At 38.2% G+C, this 20,675-nt stretch overlaps 2 protein-coding genes across 8 annotated transcripts in view; one reads left to right on the top strand and one right to left on the bottom strand.

The window, feature by feature from the left end:
• szt2 (SZT2 subunit of KICSTOR complex) overlaps positions 1–13,374 on the top strand; it is a 172,220-nt gene extending 158,846 nt beyond the window's left edge. For 5 of the 6 annotated variants that reach the window (XM_062396270.1, XM_062396266.1, XM_062396265.1 and 2 more), the window contains 8 exons: positions 490–555; positions 4,960–5,173; positions 5,988–6,165; positions 6,248–6,370; positions 6,874–7,390; positions 8,419–8,529; positions 10,726–10,794; positions 10,878–13,374. In XM_062396270.1, coding sequence (XP_062252254.1) covers positions 490–555; positions 4,960–5,173; positions 5,988–6,165; positions 6,248–6,370; positions 6,874–7,390; positions 8,419–8,529; positions 10,726–10,794; positions 10,878–11,021 — 1,422 coding nt within the window. In that variant the 3' untranslated portion in view covers positions 11,022–13,374. The remainder of the gene's footprint in view (positions 1–489; positions 556–4,959; positions 5,174–5,987; positions 6,166–6,247; positions 6,371–6,873; positions 7,391–8,418; positions 8,530–10,725; positions 10,795–10,877) is intronic. The other variant, XM_062396267.1, reaches the window with a different exon arrangement.
• On the bottom strand, positions 12,669–17,396 carry hyi (hydroxypyruvate isomerase). 2 transcript variants are annotated; one of them, XM_062396272.1, is made up of 8 exons: positions 17,105–17,385; positions 16,260–16,371; positions 15,700–15,814; positions 14,244–14,322; positions 13,434–13,483; positions 13,267–13,336; positions 13,031–13,165; positions 12,669–12,926 (listed from the first exon to the last, which is right to left on the bottom strand). In XM_062396272.1, exons 1-8 carry the CDS (start codon positions 17,301–17,303, stop codon positions 12,862–12,864), a joined length of 825 nt encoding a protein of 274 aa, XP_062252256.1. In that variant the 5' UTR covers positions 17,304–17,385; the 3' UTR covers positions 12,669–12,861. The 2 variants fall into 2 exon arrangements, with proteins under 2 accessions (XP_062252256.1, XP_062252255.1); XM_062396271.1 differs by lacking the exon at positions 12,669–12,926 and having other exon boundaries at positions 13,031–13,336; positions 17,105–17,396.
• Positions 17,397–20,675: the final 3,279 nt, after the last annotated feature.

Raw genomic sequence — 20,675 nt, 5'->3', positions numbered from 1 at the left:
CACATTGTGACATTGTGCTATATAAATAAACTTGTGTGTCAAACAAGAATTCTCAAGATTAGTAAAACTCGATTTTTATTTTACGCCCTTCAAGCTACATTGTTTCACCTATTTTAAAATCTTTATTTAATCATTTATTTTGTACAATAAAAGCTCACCTCTGCCTCCCCAATCAAATGTATGGTATTTCCAGTAGCTGAATGCTCCTGCTTTTGTCAATGCACAGGTACATAATAATACGCCATTATGCCTAGAGGATTGCACCATTTAACATTGTGTGTGTGTGTGTGCGTGCATGTGTGTGTGTGTGAGAGAGAGAGACATAGAGAGTTATGATGAACTCCTGTAAATGTGTGTGTATGTAATGTGTCTTATTGGATTGTTCTAGTATGGAGATGGTTCAACATTTTAGTATTTCTCTCGTCTTCCTTCTCATCGATCTGTGTCTGTATGTCTGCCTAGTCCCACCTTATGTCATCTCTCCATCAGGGCAGCATCCTCAACAAACCTCGTTGCAAGCCGTTTCCAGATGCCATCCCAGTATCTGACTGTGCGGTATGTCCCAGCTATTCTCTGGGGCAGGGGTTGTCTCATTACAATCAGGCGTCACCCCTCCCCGCTTCTCTGCTTGCTGCCATCAGTCCTGGTCTATTCTTTTCCAAATCTACTTGCCTGTTTTGTCTTTTTGGGAATGAATGGATTTCAGTGATTAATGAAGGCTGCTTTCATACCAGCAGGAGCTACAGCTGTCATCATACAGCTTGATTGTAAAAATATCACGTTTGGCTGGATGTAGGGTCTCAAAGACTGGGTTTACTTGCCGAAGTTTCAGGTTCTTGATGAAAAAAAAGTATCGCGCAATGAGTCAAGCTCCTCTGTGATTACCTTTTCCTCCTTGACTTTCAACACACTGTCCATCTCCATGCCTGCTGATTTGGGTGCTGTGGGTGTCTCAGCTTGTGATTGACAGAGTGTCTGTTCGACCATCTTTATCCCCTCTTTACAGAAGCACATTTTATTCATTTGAGAGTAAAGAAAATCTGGTGTTTTTCTAAATCAAGGTCTTAATTATCTTGCTTATTCAGAAAAACAGCAGAGTCCTTTTTACGGAAATTATCTTGGTTAATATTCAAGATGAATGAAAAAAAATCGGACCATTGCTTTGCTTCCATAAAAGTGAGTGCCTCATCATTACAAGTGTCCTTTGGCAAAATACTGAACCCCAAATTTCACCTTGTCAAAGTCCTTCACATTTATCCATTGTATGAATGTGTGTGGGAATGTAAAACTTTATGGTAAAGCACTGGTCATCAGGACTATAAAATCACAATATAAATAAAGACCATTTACCATTTATTTTTTTAATCCAGAAAAACCAATCAGAATTATTTTTTTGTCATGAACATGTTCTTTTATTTAAATCTGTTTTTTCTTTATGAATTAACAAGGCATATCAAGTGAATGCAATACGCTTCGGTACTTCTGCTCTTTAATCCAACAGCTTTTCAGTATTTCTTATTGGATTTCATCTTTTATAGTGGTGGGGTTGACAGGACCTTGGCCCTTGGATTTCCTAGTTGTTATTGATTCAGATACTATTGAACTGTTAGAACTTAGTTTATGTAATGACTTCAAACAATAGTGATATGGGATTCCTGGGGGTTCAGCTGACATTAATTATGATAAATTGTCTTCATTTATGAATGGAGATGCAAGCTTTTCGTTGACAGCATTAATATGATGATTACATTCAGGCATGTGTTGTTTATCCAGTGTAAATCATTATTTCACCTGTGTTGAATTCATATATTCAAATATGTCTGTGGTTGGTGATCAAGTAAAAGAAGCGTACTTTATATAATTGCTTAAAAAATGTATCATATGATATATCACATGAAAGCAGAATTCACAAGTGTATGTGGATTTTCACCATTTTACATTTAAAATGTAATATTTTTGGTTTTGGTATATGTCATCTTTCATTACAGTCCTCGCCCTATGAAGAAAGTTAATCTTCTATTACTTTAAAATATCACGAGACTTCAACAATATCTGTTTAACACCTTTGACATATCTTTAAGATGGTTGGTGTTCACTTAGAACCTTGTGCCACTGAATCACTGCTACTAGCTACCTGAAAATACTTGTTTGACATAACACAATGTTTGTATGCGTATCAATATATGTTTAATTATGTCAATTGTCCATGACAGAATATGAGGGGCTACAACCTCCAAGGGAAGTCAGTGGATGTGGTTATTATAAGCCTAACTATCATAACTGTTTGTCTTTTGTCCAATCGTCTTCATATGTGTAATGTATGGAAGACCTCAAGATGACAGCTTCTCTCATACATTTTGCTGTCATTCATTTCTCTTTCACTGAGTGAGGTTGGCAGGATAAGAGCTATATCCCCGGGACTCAACCTAACAATTTATTATTGTCAGAGTTACACAGGGTGTACAATTAGCCAGAAGATGAAACATTTGGGATTACATGTTTGGAAATAATAAATGTTAGCTTGACAGTGAAGATGACACACACAGGAAATGTATTAACTCTTGGCTAAAGATACAGTTAGGTCCATAAATGTTTGGACATTGACACAATTTTCATCATTTTGGCTCTGTACACCACCACAATGGATTTGAAATGAAACAATCAAGATATGCGTTAAGTGCAGACTTTCAGCTTTAATTTGATGGTATTTACATCCAAATCAGGTGAACAGTGTACAGGTGAATACATTTTATTTGTGGCATCCCCTTTTTAAGGGACCAAAAGTAATTGGACAAACTAATATAATCATAAATGTAATTGTCACTTTTAATACTTGGTTGCAAATCCTTTGCAGTCAATGATGATACTCTGCCAGGCCTCTACTGCAACTTTCTTCAGTTCCTGCTTGTTCTTGGGGCGTTTTCCCTTCAGTTTTGTCTTCAGCAAGTGAAATGCATGCTCAATTGGATTCAGGTCAGGTGATTGACTTGGCCATTGCAGAACATTCCACTTCTTTGCCTTAAAAAACTCTTTGGTTGCTTTCGCAGTATGCTTTGGTTCATTGTCCATCTGCACTGTGAAGCGACGTCCAATGAGTTCTGAAGCATTTGGCTGAATATGAGCAGATAATATTTCCCAAAACACTTCAGAAATCATCCTACTGCTTTTGTTGGCAGTCACATCATCAATAAATAATAGGGAACCAGTTCCGTTGGCAGCAATACATGCCCACGCCATAACACTACCTCCAGCATGCTTCACTGATGAGGAGGTATGCTTTGGATCCTGAGCAGTTCCTTCCCTTCTCCATACTCTTATCTTCCCATCATTCTGGTGCAAGTTAATCTTTGTCTCATCTGTCCACAGGATGTTGTTCCAGAACTGTACAGGCTCTTTTAGATGTATTTTGGCAAACTCTAATCTGGTCTTCCTGTTTTTGAGGCCCACCAATGGTTTACATCTTGCGGTGAACCCTCTTTATTTACTCTGGTGAAGTCTTCTCTTGATTGTTGACGTTGACACAGACACAGACACACCTACCTCCTGGAGAGTGTTCTTGATCTGGTCAACTGTTGTGAAGGGGTTTTTCTTCACCAGGGAAATATTTCTTCTGTCATCCACCACAGTTGTTTTCCGTGGTCTTCCGGGTCTTTTGGTGTTGCTGAGCTCACCAGTGCGTTCTGTCTTTTTAAGAATGTACCAAACAGTTGATTTGGCCAAACCTAATGTTTTTGCTATCTCTCTGATGGGATTGTTTCGATTTTTCAGCCTAATGATGGCTTGCTTCACTGATAGTGACAGCTCTTTGGACTTCATATTAAGAGTTGACAGCAACAGATTCCAAACAGAAATACCTCACTTGAAATGAACTCTGGATCTTTTATCTGCTCCTTGTCAATGAAATAACAGGGAATAATAGGGAATATCACACACCTGGCCATGGAACAGCTGGGCAGCCAATTGTCCAATTACTTTTGGTCCCTTAAAAAGGGGGGTGCCACATATAAAATGTGTTGTAATTCCTACACCGTTCACCTGATTTTGTTGTAAATACTCTCAAATTAAAGCCGAAAGTCTGCACTTAAAGTACATCTTGATTGTTTCATTCAAAATCCATTGTGGTGGTGTACAGAGCCAAAATAATGAAATTTTGTCAATGTCCAAATATTTATGGACCTAACTGTATGTCTGTAGTCCTTGTGGCTTTTTGGCTCCAAACAAAACAGGCTAAATATCACACCCAGACTGTAGGAGCACCACCGGGGAGAGAAAAGCGAACATTCATCTTTCATATCCCTGTGCCAAAAAATACTCTTTCTTTCTTGTCTCTGTGGTGAGGGGAGAAATGCAGGTCTTCTTTCCTGTTCCTGGTTTCTGGAATTTTTTTGAAAAAAAGCTGGAAAGGTTCCTGACACTGAAACAGGATGCTCTGCACTATTTTTTTTCTTCTTTGATTTTATGAAGCCTATTTGTATTTGTTCCGGGCAAAATGTCCAGTTCAAAGAAATGCAGCAGTAGCCCTTCCCTGTCCTTTTGTGCTGTAATTATTTGAACAGTGTAGCCTTTTCATGCATCCATTTGCATTTGCAATTAATGATTTAGTCACCTCCCTTTTGATGTCAGATTTAATTTAATAACTCACTATTATGAATTAGTTGAAGTTGTCAACAAAAGGCATTCAAAAAGGGGCTAATGAATTCACTGTTCAGTTGGACTTCAGGTGCATACTTCAAAGCACAGCTAGGTGTTGTTTTCAAATTTAAATCATGGTCACTAATGGATGATTACACAGACAACCAATTAGAGAAAGCGATATCTGCCAGATTGTTCTCATTTTACAGTGATCCTTTTAAAGAGAATCATCAAATGGTGTCACACTACATTTTAAAGCTGTGCAAACACTTGTGATTATCAGCTAGTCATTCTGTGCTGGCAATGACATGTTTCCATCTGTTTTAGCTCTCCATGCTCTTCACCGAGGAGTGTGATAAGGTGAGGGACCTGATGCACGTTCACTCCTTCAGCTATGATTTCCATCTGCGAGTCGTTCACCAGTACTTGGTTGGCTGCCACATGACGCTGCGCCAAGGCTACCAGCTCACCGACTTCTTGGATGACTTCATCTCCCATCACCCAGATATTCCCAAGTTTGGCCGCAACCATCTCGTTCAAGGTGACTTTGGTATTAAGATTAACCAAATTTTTGGATTGGAAATTAATGTCATACAAATGACTACTTCATGAAAAGTTATGTCATTAACTCAGTGAATTAAAAAGAGAACATTAGTTATTGTTATAATATATTTATATGCACACACAAAGGGCTGTTGGTTTTTACAGGAAATTGAACACAAATCAAGATTGTGTACATTTCACTGACACGGCCACTGAATTACTGCTTCATGTGAAGTCGTGATTTCACACTAGCTTCCATCATCACTACAAATGCATTATCACCAGTAAGTATTTAACAATAGAAATATAGACTGTACACCATAAAAGCGAGTGGAGGCTACATGTGGACTATGCCGTCATAGCAGAAACCCTCTGTAGGTCATATGTCAGTAAATCGCAACAATAAGTGAAAGGCAATAGTTCTGAGTGCTCGTTCTCTCCAACGGTCAGAATATTCAAAAATCAAAAATCAAATCGCTTTCTGGTTAAAAATGTCTCCAACTGCTTATCAACAGTTATTATTATTATTGATGGTCATTATCTTAGCAAAAAGTGTGGAAAGACAAGTGTATGGACAAGCATTAACAGGTGAGTTGCACCTGATACAAGAGGTCCGGTGAATGTGTATCACCAATGACTCTGAATACTGATGTCCAATGTACAAACAGATGGAGGCTGTCATTTCTATTTCAATCTTTATTTAGAGTCATTAGTCCCAACCCTATAATGTATGAAACAAATGATTGCTCAACACATAAGAAAAGTCCAATGCAAACTTGAAATACTTGACACTTTCTCCTTGTTGGCAACAGGAAGCATCTCCATCTCTACTGGGATGATAACTGCTCACCAGCTCTACAACTACATCACTGACCATGCCAGCACCTATGGAATGAAGCCACTAAGGATGTCCAAGACTGCAGTCACAAATGACAACAAGAAAGGCAAGCCTGACCTGCACGAGTATGCTCTGGTGTCACTATGGAACAGGTACAAGCCACTAAAATAAAGAATAAATCTATTATTCTATAAGAGATGCTTTATTTATACCCTCTTTTCGTACCTACTGTAGTTCGGGCTCTTACAAAGATCTTGAGGGCCTGCACCACCATGATGATTTTGACGTGTCCCTCGTGGTGTGCCATAATGCAGCTCCATTTGAGGAGCAGTCAGATGGGGAGCGGCATTTGCTGAGGTACAAAAAGTGAAGAATAACAAGTATTAAAATTAATTGGCGAGACCATGGTCAACATTTTGCTACATATTACCCTTTTACACCTGCACAAGTAGTTGACATTAGCTGCCATTACACACGGGAATGTTGCACCTTCATTCCACCTCGCAATCTGTATAAAAGGCACAAACACTGAATGAGGGCATTATTTTTCTGCCTGTATGCCAGAAGAGGAACCAGTGATGGGGCTTAATTGACAAATATCTAAGTGGACGGCACGACATATAACAGATGCAGTTACTAATGTTGTGGAAAAACAGCATGGTGTCTTTTTAAGGGCAATATCATCGGATCTCTCGAATAGTCCTTTTCATGACCTCTGAATCAAAACCTTATATTAATGATGGCTGTTAGCCTTCCTCTGCAGAGAAGATGGCTACCATAGCTGCTCGTCTATGACTTCTTTCTCAAAAAAAATGCTTATTTTGAAAATAACCCCTCATAATTCTTATTTTGACGTGTAGGTTGCGGTTCTATGTGATCATGACCAGTCAGAGAGAGCTCTTCCCCCACCTCACAGCTGACATGCGTCGTTTCAAAAAGCTACCACAGATCCAACGTGATCCAGGAGATGTGGTCGGCCGGCTTCCCCCAGATCGAGCAGATGCCTATGGGTCACGTAGCCCAGAGCAGGACCATTGGGAGGAAACATCACCCCATGTTCCAGCCACCTCAGCCCCCAGCGATGGGAATGAGTTTTATCCTCTGGTGAGGGGTGGCTCAGAAGCTTGGGGGCTGCTCTACCCCTCCCCTTTGTTCCCTCTACTCAACAATGAGGTTGCATTAGCACGCAGACAGATCCAGGCCAGTGTGGAGCAGGCCATGGGTCACTGCCGCAGAGATAACCTGTGGAGGAGACTGTTCCATGGAGAGCACCTGGCCATGGACAAACTGAAGCTGACCAAGCTGTCATTCAGTGAACTGGAGGAGCTGCTCGCAGCTGTACAGAGCCGCTCAGTCGGAGAGATTGACCCACAACTGGTAAGTCTCCCCCTTAGGCCTTGTCTTACAATTTACCTGGCCTTGAAACATGCTGACTTGTAGGATATTGAATTAACATACAATAAAACACCATCATTTAATGGTCAATTTGGTTTATTGCAACCCAGACCATGTTGACATTGTTTGGCCGTCATTTCCCTAATGAAAGCAATTGATGTACAAGGAATAGTGCAGAGATTTTGGAAATGGGGCCAAGAACTTTCAGCAGCTAAATTATCAGCTAACTAGGAAACTGGCATGGTTGCCACATTGACTTTCTTTAGTGAATGAAAAAATATTATTGTCATGTGGATTTACAATGTACATTTTCAAGCTTTTTATAGCATATTTTAGCTTTTACTATATCATTCAATGTCAGTAGGCTTAAGTCCAAGTGAACTGTTTTCACAAGTACAACATTATGTCTACCTGCTGTAAAATGGAAAATGTTCTGAGTACAGACCTCTGCCAAGGAGATGTAGTGGGTCACTTGTGTTCAATCTACTTTATAGCACTATTGTAAGGTTCAAACTATGGATGCATGGTTTCAAGCTTCATCACCAACAACTATCAGACTGTTAATTAATGCAATTTAGTTTTCTAAATTTCATGCCTATAAATATTTAAGTTTCTGCTGTTAAATGTTATTATTTGCTTTAAGACGTGTATATGTGGTCTTCTGTCTCTACACCTGTGACAGCCAGTGTCCAGAGGCATTGTGTTTTTTTCGGGTTGTCCATCTGTCTGTCCTTCCCATTTTGTAAATATGATATATCAAGTACACCTTGAGGGAATTTCTTCAAATTCTGTACAAGCATTTACTTTGACTCAAGGATTAACTGATTTTGGTGGTCTAAGGTCCGTGTAAGTGTAATTTCAAACAAGTTTAGCAATTACACTTTTTACATTAATCGGCTGTAATATTTAACTCTAACTGAACGTGTACTTAAAAAAACAATGAAAGTCTTCAGTGACGGTGTTCAACATTTTGTTCATGATGAATGGTAATGTGTGATGTGTTGCTACAGGACTGTTTTCTGACCATGAGTCCAGCCTGGTACCAGAGTCTGATCAAAGTCCTGCTGAACCGCTTCCCTCAGAGCTGTAGACACTTCGACGACAATGGCATCCAGTACCTGGTGAGAAGATGTTTTTTATCTCCATCATCTTTCTGTATGAGAAGTAGTGCCTTCACCTCAAACGGTAAGGTGTTTTATAATCCAGTTAACATGTACACTAACAGTGTAGGAAAAGTGTGCGATAGAAAGAAGTAGCAATGTAATCATTTTCAATTACACTGTTGTAACTTTTGACCAAACTAGAATTTACTGTTTAAAGTTGGGTTTGTTTTATTCACCTATTTTAAACTTGTATTGTGTTTTCCGATGATCAAATTACTTATTGCTCCTCGCTAGCGATAACAAAGATCAGCAAGAGGGAAGGTCTTTACTGGGACAAAAAGATGAACAGATATCATTTTAGGGATCTTGTATTGTTTTGAACACAATATATCAGCTACTACCCAAAGGGAATTTCGTTACTGTTGCACAAACATCCAGTTGGCTTCAAGGAAGCGCTGAAAGAATTAAGTGGTCAAGGTCACTGTAACCTCACAGCGCGCATTTTTTTCCCTTTTGAATATGATATCTCGAACGCTTTGAGATAATCCTTTCACATTTGGCACAAACATTCACTTGTGGTCAGATTTCTATATTGATAGTCAAAGGTCAGATGGCCTCACAAATTACGTGTGTTTCAGCTGAGGAAAGTTCTTCAAATTTATTACAAACCCTCACTCCCAGATGAAGTGATTTGATTTTGGTGCATGGAGGTCAAAGGTCACAGTGACCACATCATTGTGAAGATGATATATAACGACTGTCAGTAGGGAATTTAATTACACCTGTCACAATTCACTTTGACTCATGGACTGATTCTGGAAATCAGTCCATGAGTCAAGGAAATTCTGGAAAATAGTAATTCTTTGTCTCACATGTACACATTGAATGACTGATACCTGAAAGGACTTCTATGGCCTCTTTAATGTGACCAGAGACTGTCTGAGGGAATTTCTCTTTACCCTTAAGCAGCTTAAAGTATTCAAGATGGGTGATTACATTTCAGTGGTCAAAGGTCACAGTGAACTTGAATTTGTAAACTCACTGAAACTCTGAGATATACAACCACACTGAAGTATTTTCTAGTTTGAATGGAATTTGGTAGGTATGGCAAGCATCATCAAAATTACTCGGGCAAGTGAGAAGCTAGATTTACAAGACCAACATGGCATTTTACTTGCCCAGGACAGCTGCATCTTTACCCTATTAATGCTATATAATCTTTATCAAATGTTTACCTATATTAATTAAGAAGTTGCAAAGTCGATTAATGCAATCTTTTTTATATTTTACCAGCATTTCTGTTAATTCAGCAATGATTATGTCTACTATTTCAGTGAAGGGGAGGTATTGAGTATATCTTTTGAGAAGCAATCAACGAAAGAGGGGTGAACATTGATAGGTAGTGTAGGTACTTACTTCAAAATCTGGGTTTTTAACATTGGAGGGCAAGGAAAAGTAAAATGTTATGACATGGTATATTTCTAGTTGTTTTTTTGGGGGTTATTTATTTGTTTTTATTTCCTCTGTCTCTGTGCTCATGCAATGGATGGGGAATGTCTTGCTTTTCCGAATGTGGTCAGTCGTCCGCGGTGGCTATGTTTCATAGTTCACTTTCTTCATCCATGACCCTGCTGGTATATTTCTCTGTATCACAAACTGGACACTCACATGACGCCTTCTCTCCGCAGTTGACTTTCCCTCTCTGTGTTGTTAAGTCTTTTACGTTGTGTTATAATCTGTGGAAGTTGAAACAAGTAACAAGCCAGTTTTGAGAGTGGAAGTAAAAAGTTGTCAGGAAAATAAATCAGAAGTAAGATACCTGAAAAAATCTACTTAAGTACAGTAACAAAGTATTTGTTCTTAGTTACTTCCCACCTCTGGCAAAAGTGTGGCTCACTGATATTTGTTTTTCCCTTAACCTTTTTAAATCAATGGAGCCCTATGGCTTATTATTGGTGTTCATGTACTTCCTCATTACATTTTTAACTGTGTAACCATTGGACATAACATAACCACACATAATAACCTTGATTTTCCTGTTGCTGTTTTGAGAAACAGAACACTTTTAAATAAGACATTTTTTCTGATGTTAACATTAAAACCATTTCTTAATGTCTAACATCGTAAGGAATATTATAAGGATCAATACATTTACATTTATAAAAATTATAAATATCCCCATCTTATCAATATGGATGTATCCTCTTTTTTCAGGCTGTTCTGAACCAGAAGTTTACAGACTGCTTTGTTCTGGTCTTCTTGGACACCCAAGCAGGAAAAACAGTAGGTCATTACACTTTGATTAATATTATTAATATATTGCTGTTGCAAAAATATCTAATCTAAATATTGTCCTCCTCAAATAGAGTCTGAAGGTTGTGTTTCGTGAGCCACTGCCATCGCAGCCACAAGCCAGCAGCAGCCCTCCTCCCCAGCTGGTGTCCATGTATCATCACCTGGAGTCTGTCATCAACACAGCTTGCTATAACCTCTGGACAGGACTATTATAGAGTTGATCAGTGCTGGACCTGCTGGAGCCTATGTCTATGTGGCCACAGTTAACTTATTAAATTGGGAAGCAACAGTAATATGAGATTCGAATAAGAAACTTCAAGATAGTTATCAGTTAGATCACCAAAAACTAAAAGTCTCCTAACTGGTGTGCCAGACTTTATTCTGTTGTGTTTTTTCTTGTAACTATACAATCATGTATATATGATAACCACATCAAAAATTTCCTCAAAATATAGGGTTAATTAAACCCATATAGAATGGCAGCAGTATACATGTGTCACCATCTAGTGTTAGGTTAATGTTAATATTAAGTTAGGCGAGTACATATCATTTGTGAAGAAGCAAGTACATAACAATTATTTCGGCAGTTTAATGTTGTACTTTATAATGATACTGTGTTATTTTTATCTGTACACATAAACTAAACACATTAAAACTACCTGTACTGAATTTCCCTGAGTGCAATATCAGGATTTCCCTGTGTCCTAAATTATAAAACACCTAACATCTGAGGAAATTACGTTTATCAAATAAAATACTAAGCTTCAACAGGCTAACCACCACCTTACCGCCCATGACCATGACTTGACACTTGAATATTCACGATGTCAGATCAGCTGACTGTTAACAGTGTGGACTTCACACTAAAGATGCACACAATCTGATCCTTCAGCAAGACCACAGTCACAGTAAAATACTATTCCTGTACTACTGAAACAAGAGCACTACATGTAAGAGCTCAAACTGCACACAGCCAACCACAATGACTGATCTGGCCAAGATGTTCTAATTCTACAATTGTTTTACGATCAGCCTTCATCCAGCAAAGACCACAGCTAGAATGAAATGGTTAACTCTATAACTCTCTCTATATATCTGGGTTCCTCTGTTTTCAGTTCCTCTGGTCAACAAAATGCTTTGAGGTTCGTGACCTGCCTGGAGTGGTGTGCATGACACATATTCTGATAAGGAGTTAAGGTTTCCAGCAATTTCGATGACTCGTCCTGACACACAGCAACATTTAGTCATAGGAAACCAAATACAAACACTCACTATAAAACTGCACAAATTTCATATTCACAGTTTGATAAATAGGTCAGTTTTCTATGATCTTGTGCCTTCCGATCATATCAGGAATTTGCATAATAGCATGCGACATGATCATAACTGTACCAGAGAATGTTCAGGGTGATGAGTTTGACATGTGGCTGTATTAAAATATTTTACACAGGATATTAATTATGCAAATGTGAATTGTAATATGTAGCATTGTGCAATGCTATATAAACACTGGAAAAACATGATTGGTCAAACTATGGAGGGAAACCATAAGACTTGTCCCTCGCTTACACCTTCAACATATTCACATGCAGAATCTGTTTATAGAGATTGCTCCCTCCCCAACTGTATAATATGTATGTACAGAATACTTAATACAGTATGTGAAATGCTTGATAAACCATTAGAATAAATAAGTGTGATGAATAATTTTTCCATCAACTGTCACCTATAGCTGATTAATATATCGACTAATATGTCCATTTTATGTAAAAGTCTAATTGCTAGGCAGGGTCAGGAGACCAGCAGTAATGAGCATGTGAAATGCACGACACAAGACTGAAGCAAAGACTGCATGTCTCAACTCAAGTTAGGGCTGCACGATTTATTGAAAAATTATAACAATCCATGCCTCTTATCTCATTTGCATACAACTATAATTATGCCAGTTACTAATAACATTGCAGACTGATGTTCAGTACATAATAATTAACTGTAACACATTAGCAAATGTTATACTTTAGATGTGTTGCAAAAATCTTCAGTTTTGTGGTTGATTCACCTGGTCATCACTTGCTGTGTCCAGTAATCTTTGATCCAACCCAGACCTTCCTTTGTGGAGCCTTAAGTGAAGAGTGATGATGATTATGCTTGTTTTTTTTTTACCTGTTCTCTTTCACTCTCTTTTTTTTATATATATATATTATTTAATTAAGTGCTCACTGACCTAGTGGCTTGTATTCACAGCCAATGTATCCCAGGTACCCATATTTTTCCAGTGTGTTGAACAGGTAGGTGTAGTTGAGCTCTCCTGCACTGTCAGGCTCGTTCCTGCCGGGAACCTGAGCAATCTGTATATGACCTGTGAAACCCAATCAAGCCTCTTTGACTGCTGCACCATGCATATTTCATCTGTATTACCTCCAGAGTGATGTTGATTTTTCCTTTCTTTTTGTATCTTACCAATTATAGGGAAATACTTTATGATGTTCTGTGTCAGGTTACCATCCATTATTTGCCAGTGAAAGATATCCTGAAACAGTTCAGTTAAATCAACATTTGTTAAGTCAAGCACTTCCTTGTGTTTTGTTATTTTTATTCAATTTATATCACATTTTCAGAGCACCCACCATTTGCAGCTTGATGTTTGGCTGTCCAACTTTATCCAGTATAACAGCCGCTACAGACACAAACATGAGAATCAGCTGAGACATGACTCTGGCAGTCAGACAGACATGTACCGATGACAGATTAAACAGACAAAGTAAGATACTGGTGTACTCAAACTGTACAGCAAAAACTGAGCACACTAATATAATCTGAGTCATTTCTATTTACAACAATATTTGCCATGTATGTTCATCAAAGTACTAAAAAAAACTTTAATTGTTGCTAAAATGACTTCAATGTTATAATGCCGAACTACTGCCTCACATTCAGTCTAACTTTAACATTAAATTAATTCAACGAGTTACTTTTCTTAGAAACAAAAATTTGTATTGATTTTTGTACAGATGGGTTAAAAGCAGAGGATAAACTTCCCTACCTGCATGAGTGTGCCTGTGCATGTCTTTGCATGTGTTTGGGACAAATAAATGTATCTTAATCCTAATCTTGGACCCACAAAATCATATAAAATTGGGCATGTTATTTAGCTTTTTAAGTTTCTGTAAAAGAACATACCTGTAAAACTAATTTGAAATGTCCACTAAAATGTTCTATCTAATAACATTTCCAGGGGCAAAGAAAAAACTAAATACTGAAACTAAGCCCGTTTGACAGGTCTGCCTTTGGCCGGCTCTTGGGGGACACGTGGAACTTCTCTTTCCTCCTCTCCCTCTTCATATTAGGCAAATAAAGATATTTGCCTATTAACAACAGCATTAACAACCAATCTGTTCCTGATTATACAATAGAGTTGTGTTGTCTCAGTTTCTTACCTTGATGAGGACAATCCAGAAAATACCTGGGATCTGTAATCTTTGTGTTGATTGGTTCAATCAATCCAGTTATTCCTTCCTTCGAGGAATTGAAACATTTACTTATGATTCAGATTAACATTAAGAACATTGTTAAAATAATAACCAGGCTGTTTTTAGTTTGTGACCTGCCTTATTATTTTACTCTGTCACTTTCAGCAACCACAAGGTATATATATTGTAGTTCCACATTTCCTTGTAATGAACAAACATGTAACCAAAAAACATTTGGTTCGACATTCACACTTTTAGTGGTATTCAAATTGAGTGTGAAGTTTGAGCTAATAAGCTTGTGTTTTGTCTAGTTGACATGACCATACCAACTCACTCACATCCAATCTTGAACGCTAAACTGGGTTGGGCCTGATTAGTACTTGGACAGGGCACCACCTAGAAACACAGTAAACTTTTAATTGCCACAGATATTTGATTTGATGAACATATACTTCTAACTTATATCACAGTAACATGCCTTATTGGAGCACGAATACTCAGGAAATTCTTGTAAAAGTGATGACCTTGTATTTGGTTTTGTCTTGTGTTTGGATTTTTTGACACGGCAAGAAATTCATAATATTGATTTTGAAACATTTGCTTGGTTATTTGAATAGATATAAAGAGCTAGGCATTTGGCCAAAACACCAGGTTCTTCTCCGAGCTTGTCTGATCTTGGTAGTTAGGCTGGGTTAAGCATTGTTAGGGCAGTCAAGAAATATCGGATCTCAATGAAAAAAGTACTCAAGTTGGAAACCTATGATAGACAATAACTGACAATAACTTAAGTAAGAAAAAAACTGAATCATTAGCCCATTGAGAAAATCAAAGTGAATTTTGTTATCACAGGTTGATCAAATTACTCATTAGGTGGTTCAGTAGTGTGTATGGCTGCCGTGGATCATAAACAGTGTGTGGCGCTAACTTGTGATGGCGAATGCACGGTACATAATATCATTCTCAATTAGTTTCAGGTCTGGGGTACTTGTGGGAACTGGGTTGGACAATATGAGTGCAAAGGCTTATGGAAATATTAAGTGTCCTTAGTAAATACAGATTTATTATAACTTTATCTGTTTGTTTTTTTATGTTCAGAAAATATTCATAAATTGTAAAGATTTATATTTAAAATGTTGGCATTGTGTGTTTGAAATGGTACAGTCACTGTTCAAATGAAAAGTGCCTATGTTAAATGCTACGTAAATCATCCTGGGGTGCAGGTTGGGAGCTTACATCAAGATCCTTATCTCTATCCAGTTATTTCAACATGAGTTTGCTGTAACTTGTTATGCTGATTTGCTCTACAATAATGTAAGGCCTCAACCTTGTATACCTATGTAAGCTGCTAAAGAATAATATACTGTTGTGATTTGGCACTATACAAATATATTCAATTGAATGTTGGACAGAAAAAGTCACCTACTTTTGACAGGATATCAGCAGCATAGGTAAGGTTCTGTACAAAGATGGCCTCCATCTCCTTGACAACCGCTTTCCTCTGTGAACCCACAGGAATCCTTCCTGCCATCAGGTGAATCCTGATAATAGAACATGGGTGATCCACTGCTTCTATTACAGCTGTTCATATTAAAACTTGTCAAGACAGGTAAATTGGGTTTAATGACTGTATAAATAAATGCATAAATACACATAGTCATTTATTTAGGAATTTTTATATAATTGTTTTTATTTATGTCTTTATGTATTTATCCTTTTATTTATGGATTTATATAATTATTTATTTATAGTTTTGGCCCAGATTATACAGGCCATGACAAGAAAACCACACCCCTCAAATTTAACTGCAGGGTTTTCCATTGCATAAATGACTTCAACAAAGTGCACTAACATATTTGTGCAGGCACCTAAAGTCTGTGAAAAGAAAGAAAATATGATGAGAGGATTATTAGTGCCTATATTCTCCTTGATATTCACAAAGAATTCTGTAATGCACAATCCATCTTCACTTGGCTGATTCCTCACCTTTTGCAGTCCAAAGCTTTTGCGTACTCTAAAGCCAAAAGCAGACCCTGCCTGAACTCTGCCTCTCTTCCAGGAACTGCTCCAAGACCAAGATCACCTGCCTTCACATCTCCTGGAAAACATACACACATTCCATCATTACCACCAGTATCATCCTGGAATTATTACCACTTCACTGGTTGAAATGTCCAGCTGTTAACTCCAGGGACGGGAACCTCTTTTTTCCATCAAGTTATTGTTCATTATTACCACATGTATCACACCAGGGCTCCAAACTAACTATTTAGCATTGGTTGCACTGCTGTGCCTAAATAGAACAAAATGTAGGTGCACCTAAACTGAATTACAACTATTAAATAACCTAAATAATTAAAAATAATAAAATAAACCACACAACCAAAACAAGATGATTTACAGGAACTTTTAAGTTTGAATTGTGATGCAGCGTTTCGCGTGTGTGCGTGTCTGATTTTCTCTCTTCCCCGTTCTTTACACTTTCGTCACTTTAAATCGGATATCCTGACGCTGCTCGTCACGTTACGTCTCGTGTCGTCTGTGGCATAGTGCGTCGTCTGCGTAAACATTTTTTTTTGCTTTTTGCAAATATGTTTCAATGTACGTCTTATTGACTCTAGGGCGGATCAAACACAAATTCAACTTCAGAACAATTCCTCATAACTTTTGATTAGTGTGTTTATTGTTAAAGTATAGAGTCAGCGCACACAGACAGGAGACATTGAACCAGTACAAACCAACCGCTGCTAATCATTCTGCACAGCCTTACGGGAGGCATAAGGCCCAGAATAGACGTTCTCCGCCGCTGAATGAAACTGTGGGTAGTTTACCGGGCGGAGTGTTGATAAGGACCACTTCCACGCCTGCAGCCGCTGTGGCCTCCTTTAGCTCCTTCAAGTCGGAGTCGTAGAGCCAGGCTGCCTCCACAGCCTGGAAGCCAGCCGAGGCAGCGGCGTGTATTCTATGACTGATGTCTGGCAGCTCTGTGAACAACCAGGAAATATTAGCACAGAACTTCAGCGGAGCCATATTTGTTTAACCACAGAGGACAAAGACCGACGCTTTCCCGCGTAACGAGTGTCAGTCTCGCCAAGGAGGAAACAGAACGGTCAACGTTCAAAACAAAACAGCGCACATTTGTAGGAAAAATAAAATGAGTTATCATTTTATTTTGAAAGAGTAAACGGATGTAATATGTATGTTACACGTCGACTTGACCACAACGAGCATATATTGTGTGGGGGGGGGATACAGAGACGTGCACTTGTTATTTGCCTTGCAGCATGCCTGCTGTATTACACCCTTTCCACCTAAGTGAACCCAGAGTTCATACTTGAATTATACAATATATAAATGAGTACCTTTGATTTTCCTTTGTTTAGCCAGAGCTTTGAGTCTTTTGATATAATGTGTTGAAAAATGCATACAAATGTGAAAACCCAATAAAACAGTGTGAACACATTGTTTAAAGAGCCACTTCTGCTGTGATGATAAAGCTCAACTGGATTCAGTTTACTCAATTTTGATTTAGCAATTTGGAAAAACTGTAAGAATTGTATCCATACAGATCACTTGATCGAATGTTTATGTATTTCATCTTGATTTGCTGCAGCTAAAGTTTTCATTGTGGTCACATCTTCATTTTTTTTTATAAACAATTAAGTAGTTTATACATCTGTATGATACACAGACAAAGTGCCTCAATGCTTAAGAGAGAATATCAGTGAGTAACGACTCAATTTCAGAAACTGAGTGCATGTGTAGACTATAATTCAATTATCCTCAGTGTTTGCAATGAGATAAATGAATTCTAGTCAACATGTGACATTAAAATCAATTCTCTAATGTTTTTTTAATAAATAAACTTTTTTTTTTGCTGCAACAGTTTCACATTTCACCGTTAAACTTTCTTTAATCTCTTCGTATCCACTCAGAATCAACGTGCACTCTTCGTCTGTATAATCCATCGCACAGGTTTGCACTGTCAACCACACCCATTTTTATAGAAGTGGAAGTGTACTCTCACATACTCAGAGTCAGTTAACACAAACTGAACTGAACAGCATCTTAACCAGCTTTGTAGTAATATTCCACACTAAGTCAATGAACCAGGGTTTACGAACCCAGACTTTATTTTTAACCCCAAATTAAATCGGAGTAGGTTAGATCAGCTTTGGAATATAGACTCCTGGTTAGAAGTGGTCTTGTTAGTCCCGATAATCAAGGCGGTTCTTACTTTTAGAGAAGCTAAATGTTGGTGCCACTCTTAAACCCTTTTTCTGGCAGAAGGACTGGTTCTAGATTAGGCACTGGCTCCAAACTGGCCCTGGCTGAGAGAGAGTGAGCCTCCCCTGCACCCTCCATTAAATACCAAGGCAGGGCCAGAATGATCAGATCTGCAGCACCTGTGAGCAGGGCAGAGCAAAGAGTAAAGGGGAGGGAAGAACAGGAAGGTTTAAGCCAGGGAGCAATTAACAGTCATGGCCAAATGTTAAACATATAGGAAACATTATGCAAATTAGTTTTCTGTGTCTTAATTCCTTTTTCAAACTGCAACTACAGAACTAGTCTGAACAGGCTCAGACAAAGCCTTAGTTCTCCTATATAGAATGCTTGCATTTTACTGTTCTCCATCAACACTCTGATATCCCTTTGATTCTCTGTGTTGATCCTTTCTCTAGAAAGCCCCTATTCAATTTATACAAGAATAAATTTGATATTCCAACCTCTTGTATTTTCAGATTTCCATCACAGTGTAAAGGTTTGAAATCAAACCATCAGGTCCAAAAAGGTGCAGACCACACATAGCGTCCAAAGCTATAGTTCAGCCAAGAGTACCATATCTTCTTGAAATGCCTTTATCTCTCACAACCTTAGCAAGTTTGTTGTGAGTTTAGAGACAAACAGGCCATGGAAGACTGTCAAAGAACAACAAGTAAATGGTAAATGGTAAATGGTTTTGTATTTATATATCGCTTTTCTAGTCTTGATGACAACTCAAGGATATTTACAGTACAGTTTTAAATTCACCCATTCACACACACATTCATACAGTCCATCTATTAGCATGAAATTTATGTTCTATCAAGGGCATCTCTGGGTTCAGCATCTTGCCCAAGGACACTTCGGCATGCAAATGGGGAAGACTGGGGATTGAACTGCCGACAGTCAGGTTGGAGGACGACCGCTCTACCCCTCAGCCACTGCCGCCCGTCAATGATTTCACTGTATAGTCAAATGACAAATGAAAAGTTGAGAGTTATAAGAGATACAAAACAGATGAGCTTGATGCGTGGGTCAAATGGAAACCCGAATTTAAGAATCTTGTCTTCTCTGTTTCTCTGAAAAATGAATAAGCGAGTCCGACCTGGACGAGGACCTAAGAATAAGTTGGTTTGGAAGCCCAATACTGCTGGACTAGGGGAAAAGTGGAACTGAAGTCCTAGGGCCCCAAGAGGGAGGCTGTCCCTTGTAAAGCCTGAATGATAAAATATATACATATATATATATATATATATATATATATATATATATATATATATGTAATTAATATTATTCATTTCATTTCTAATTACTTAATGAAAAAGGAGAAAACTGAGAGGGTAAATCGATTGACTGATCTCCACTATTTTTGGATCCAAAAATAGTGGAGTTCACCTGAGATCTTCATTAAGTAACCTGTCTCACCCCTACAAAAAAGTGTTAAGACATTGCCTGCATGCAATCAAAGTAAGTGAGTGAGTGACTGCTGAAGAATTAACCTAACTAGTTGCGGCCGCATTTGTATGTCGCAGTTGTCTGATGTTCCATGTAGGCAAGGGTTTAAATCACAGATACTGAGAGGTCTTAGTGAAATAACAACTGAAGATTGGAACCTTGAACCAGGAAGACAGTGGGAGAGAGTGCCAGAGAGAGAGAGCACGCAAGAGACAGATAGACAAAGAGAGCAAAGGAGAAAGAGACATAAAGAGAGAGCAAAGGAGAGAGATACAGAGATGATGTAAAGTAACTGTAAGTTTAAGTACGTCGCTCCTCCTGATATAAAACTGTTGATAGGGTCTCTTTGCCACTTTTATTTACCCTGTGACTTCCAACAGCTGGTATACACACTAGTGTATATACTGTACATCTGCGAGTTAACAAGTCAGCTGCTGCTGAACTGATTGACGACGTCACATACAGATTGAATTAAATTTTTCTGAAGGTACCTAAATGTATCGGTGCCTAAAAAATCCAAACAGAAGCAGATTAGAAAACAAGGAAGCTTTGACCCAAAATATGAGAAAATATACAGATTTACTGAAGGCATGTCTCCATTATGGGACAGCTTTCTTTCTTTTTTTTAATAGTGGTGTTACATTTATTTTGGCAAATGAGTGTCCCTGAATTCTCCCATGTGCA

Source organism: Platichthys flesus, chromosome 9 (genome assembly GCF_949316205.1).
Source record: "Platichthys flesus chromosome 9, fPlaFle2.1, whole genome shotgun sequence".
Taxonomy (NCBI): Eukaryota; Metazoa; Chordata; class Actinopteri; order Pleuronectiformes; family Pleuronectidae; genus Platichthys; species Platichthys flesus.
This window is presented reverse-complemented; position numbering and strand designations above follow the sequence as displayed.

Coding starts and splice junctions, on each gene's coding strand:
- hyi (XM_062396271.1), bottom strand. CDS start 17,303: ATGGCTCCGCTGAAGTTCTGTGCTAATATTTCCTGGTTGTTCACAGAG. Junction 14,323..15,699: donor CTGCTGATATCCTGTCAAAA/GTAGGTGACTTT, acceptor AATTCCTCGAAG/GAAGGAATAACTGGATTGAT. Junction 13,484..14,243: donor TCTGGATTGTCCTCATCAAG/GTAAGAAACTGA, acceptor TTGTGTCTGTAG/CGGCTGTTATACTGGATAAA.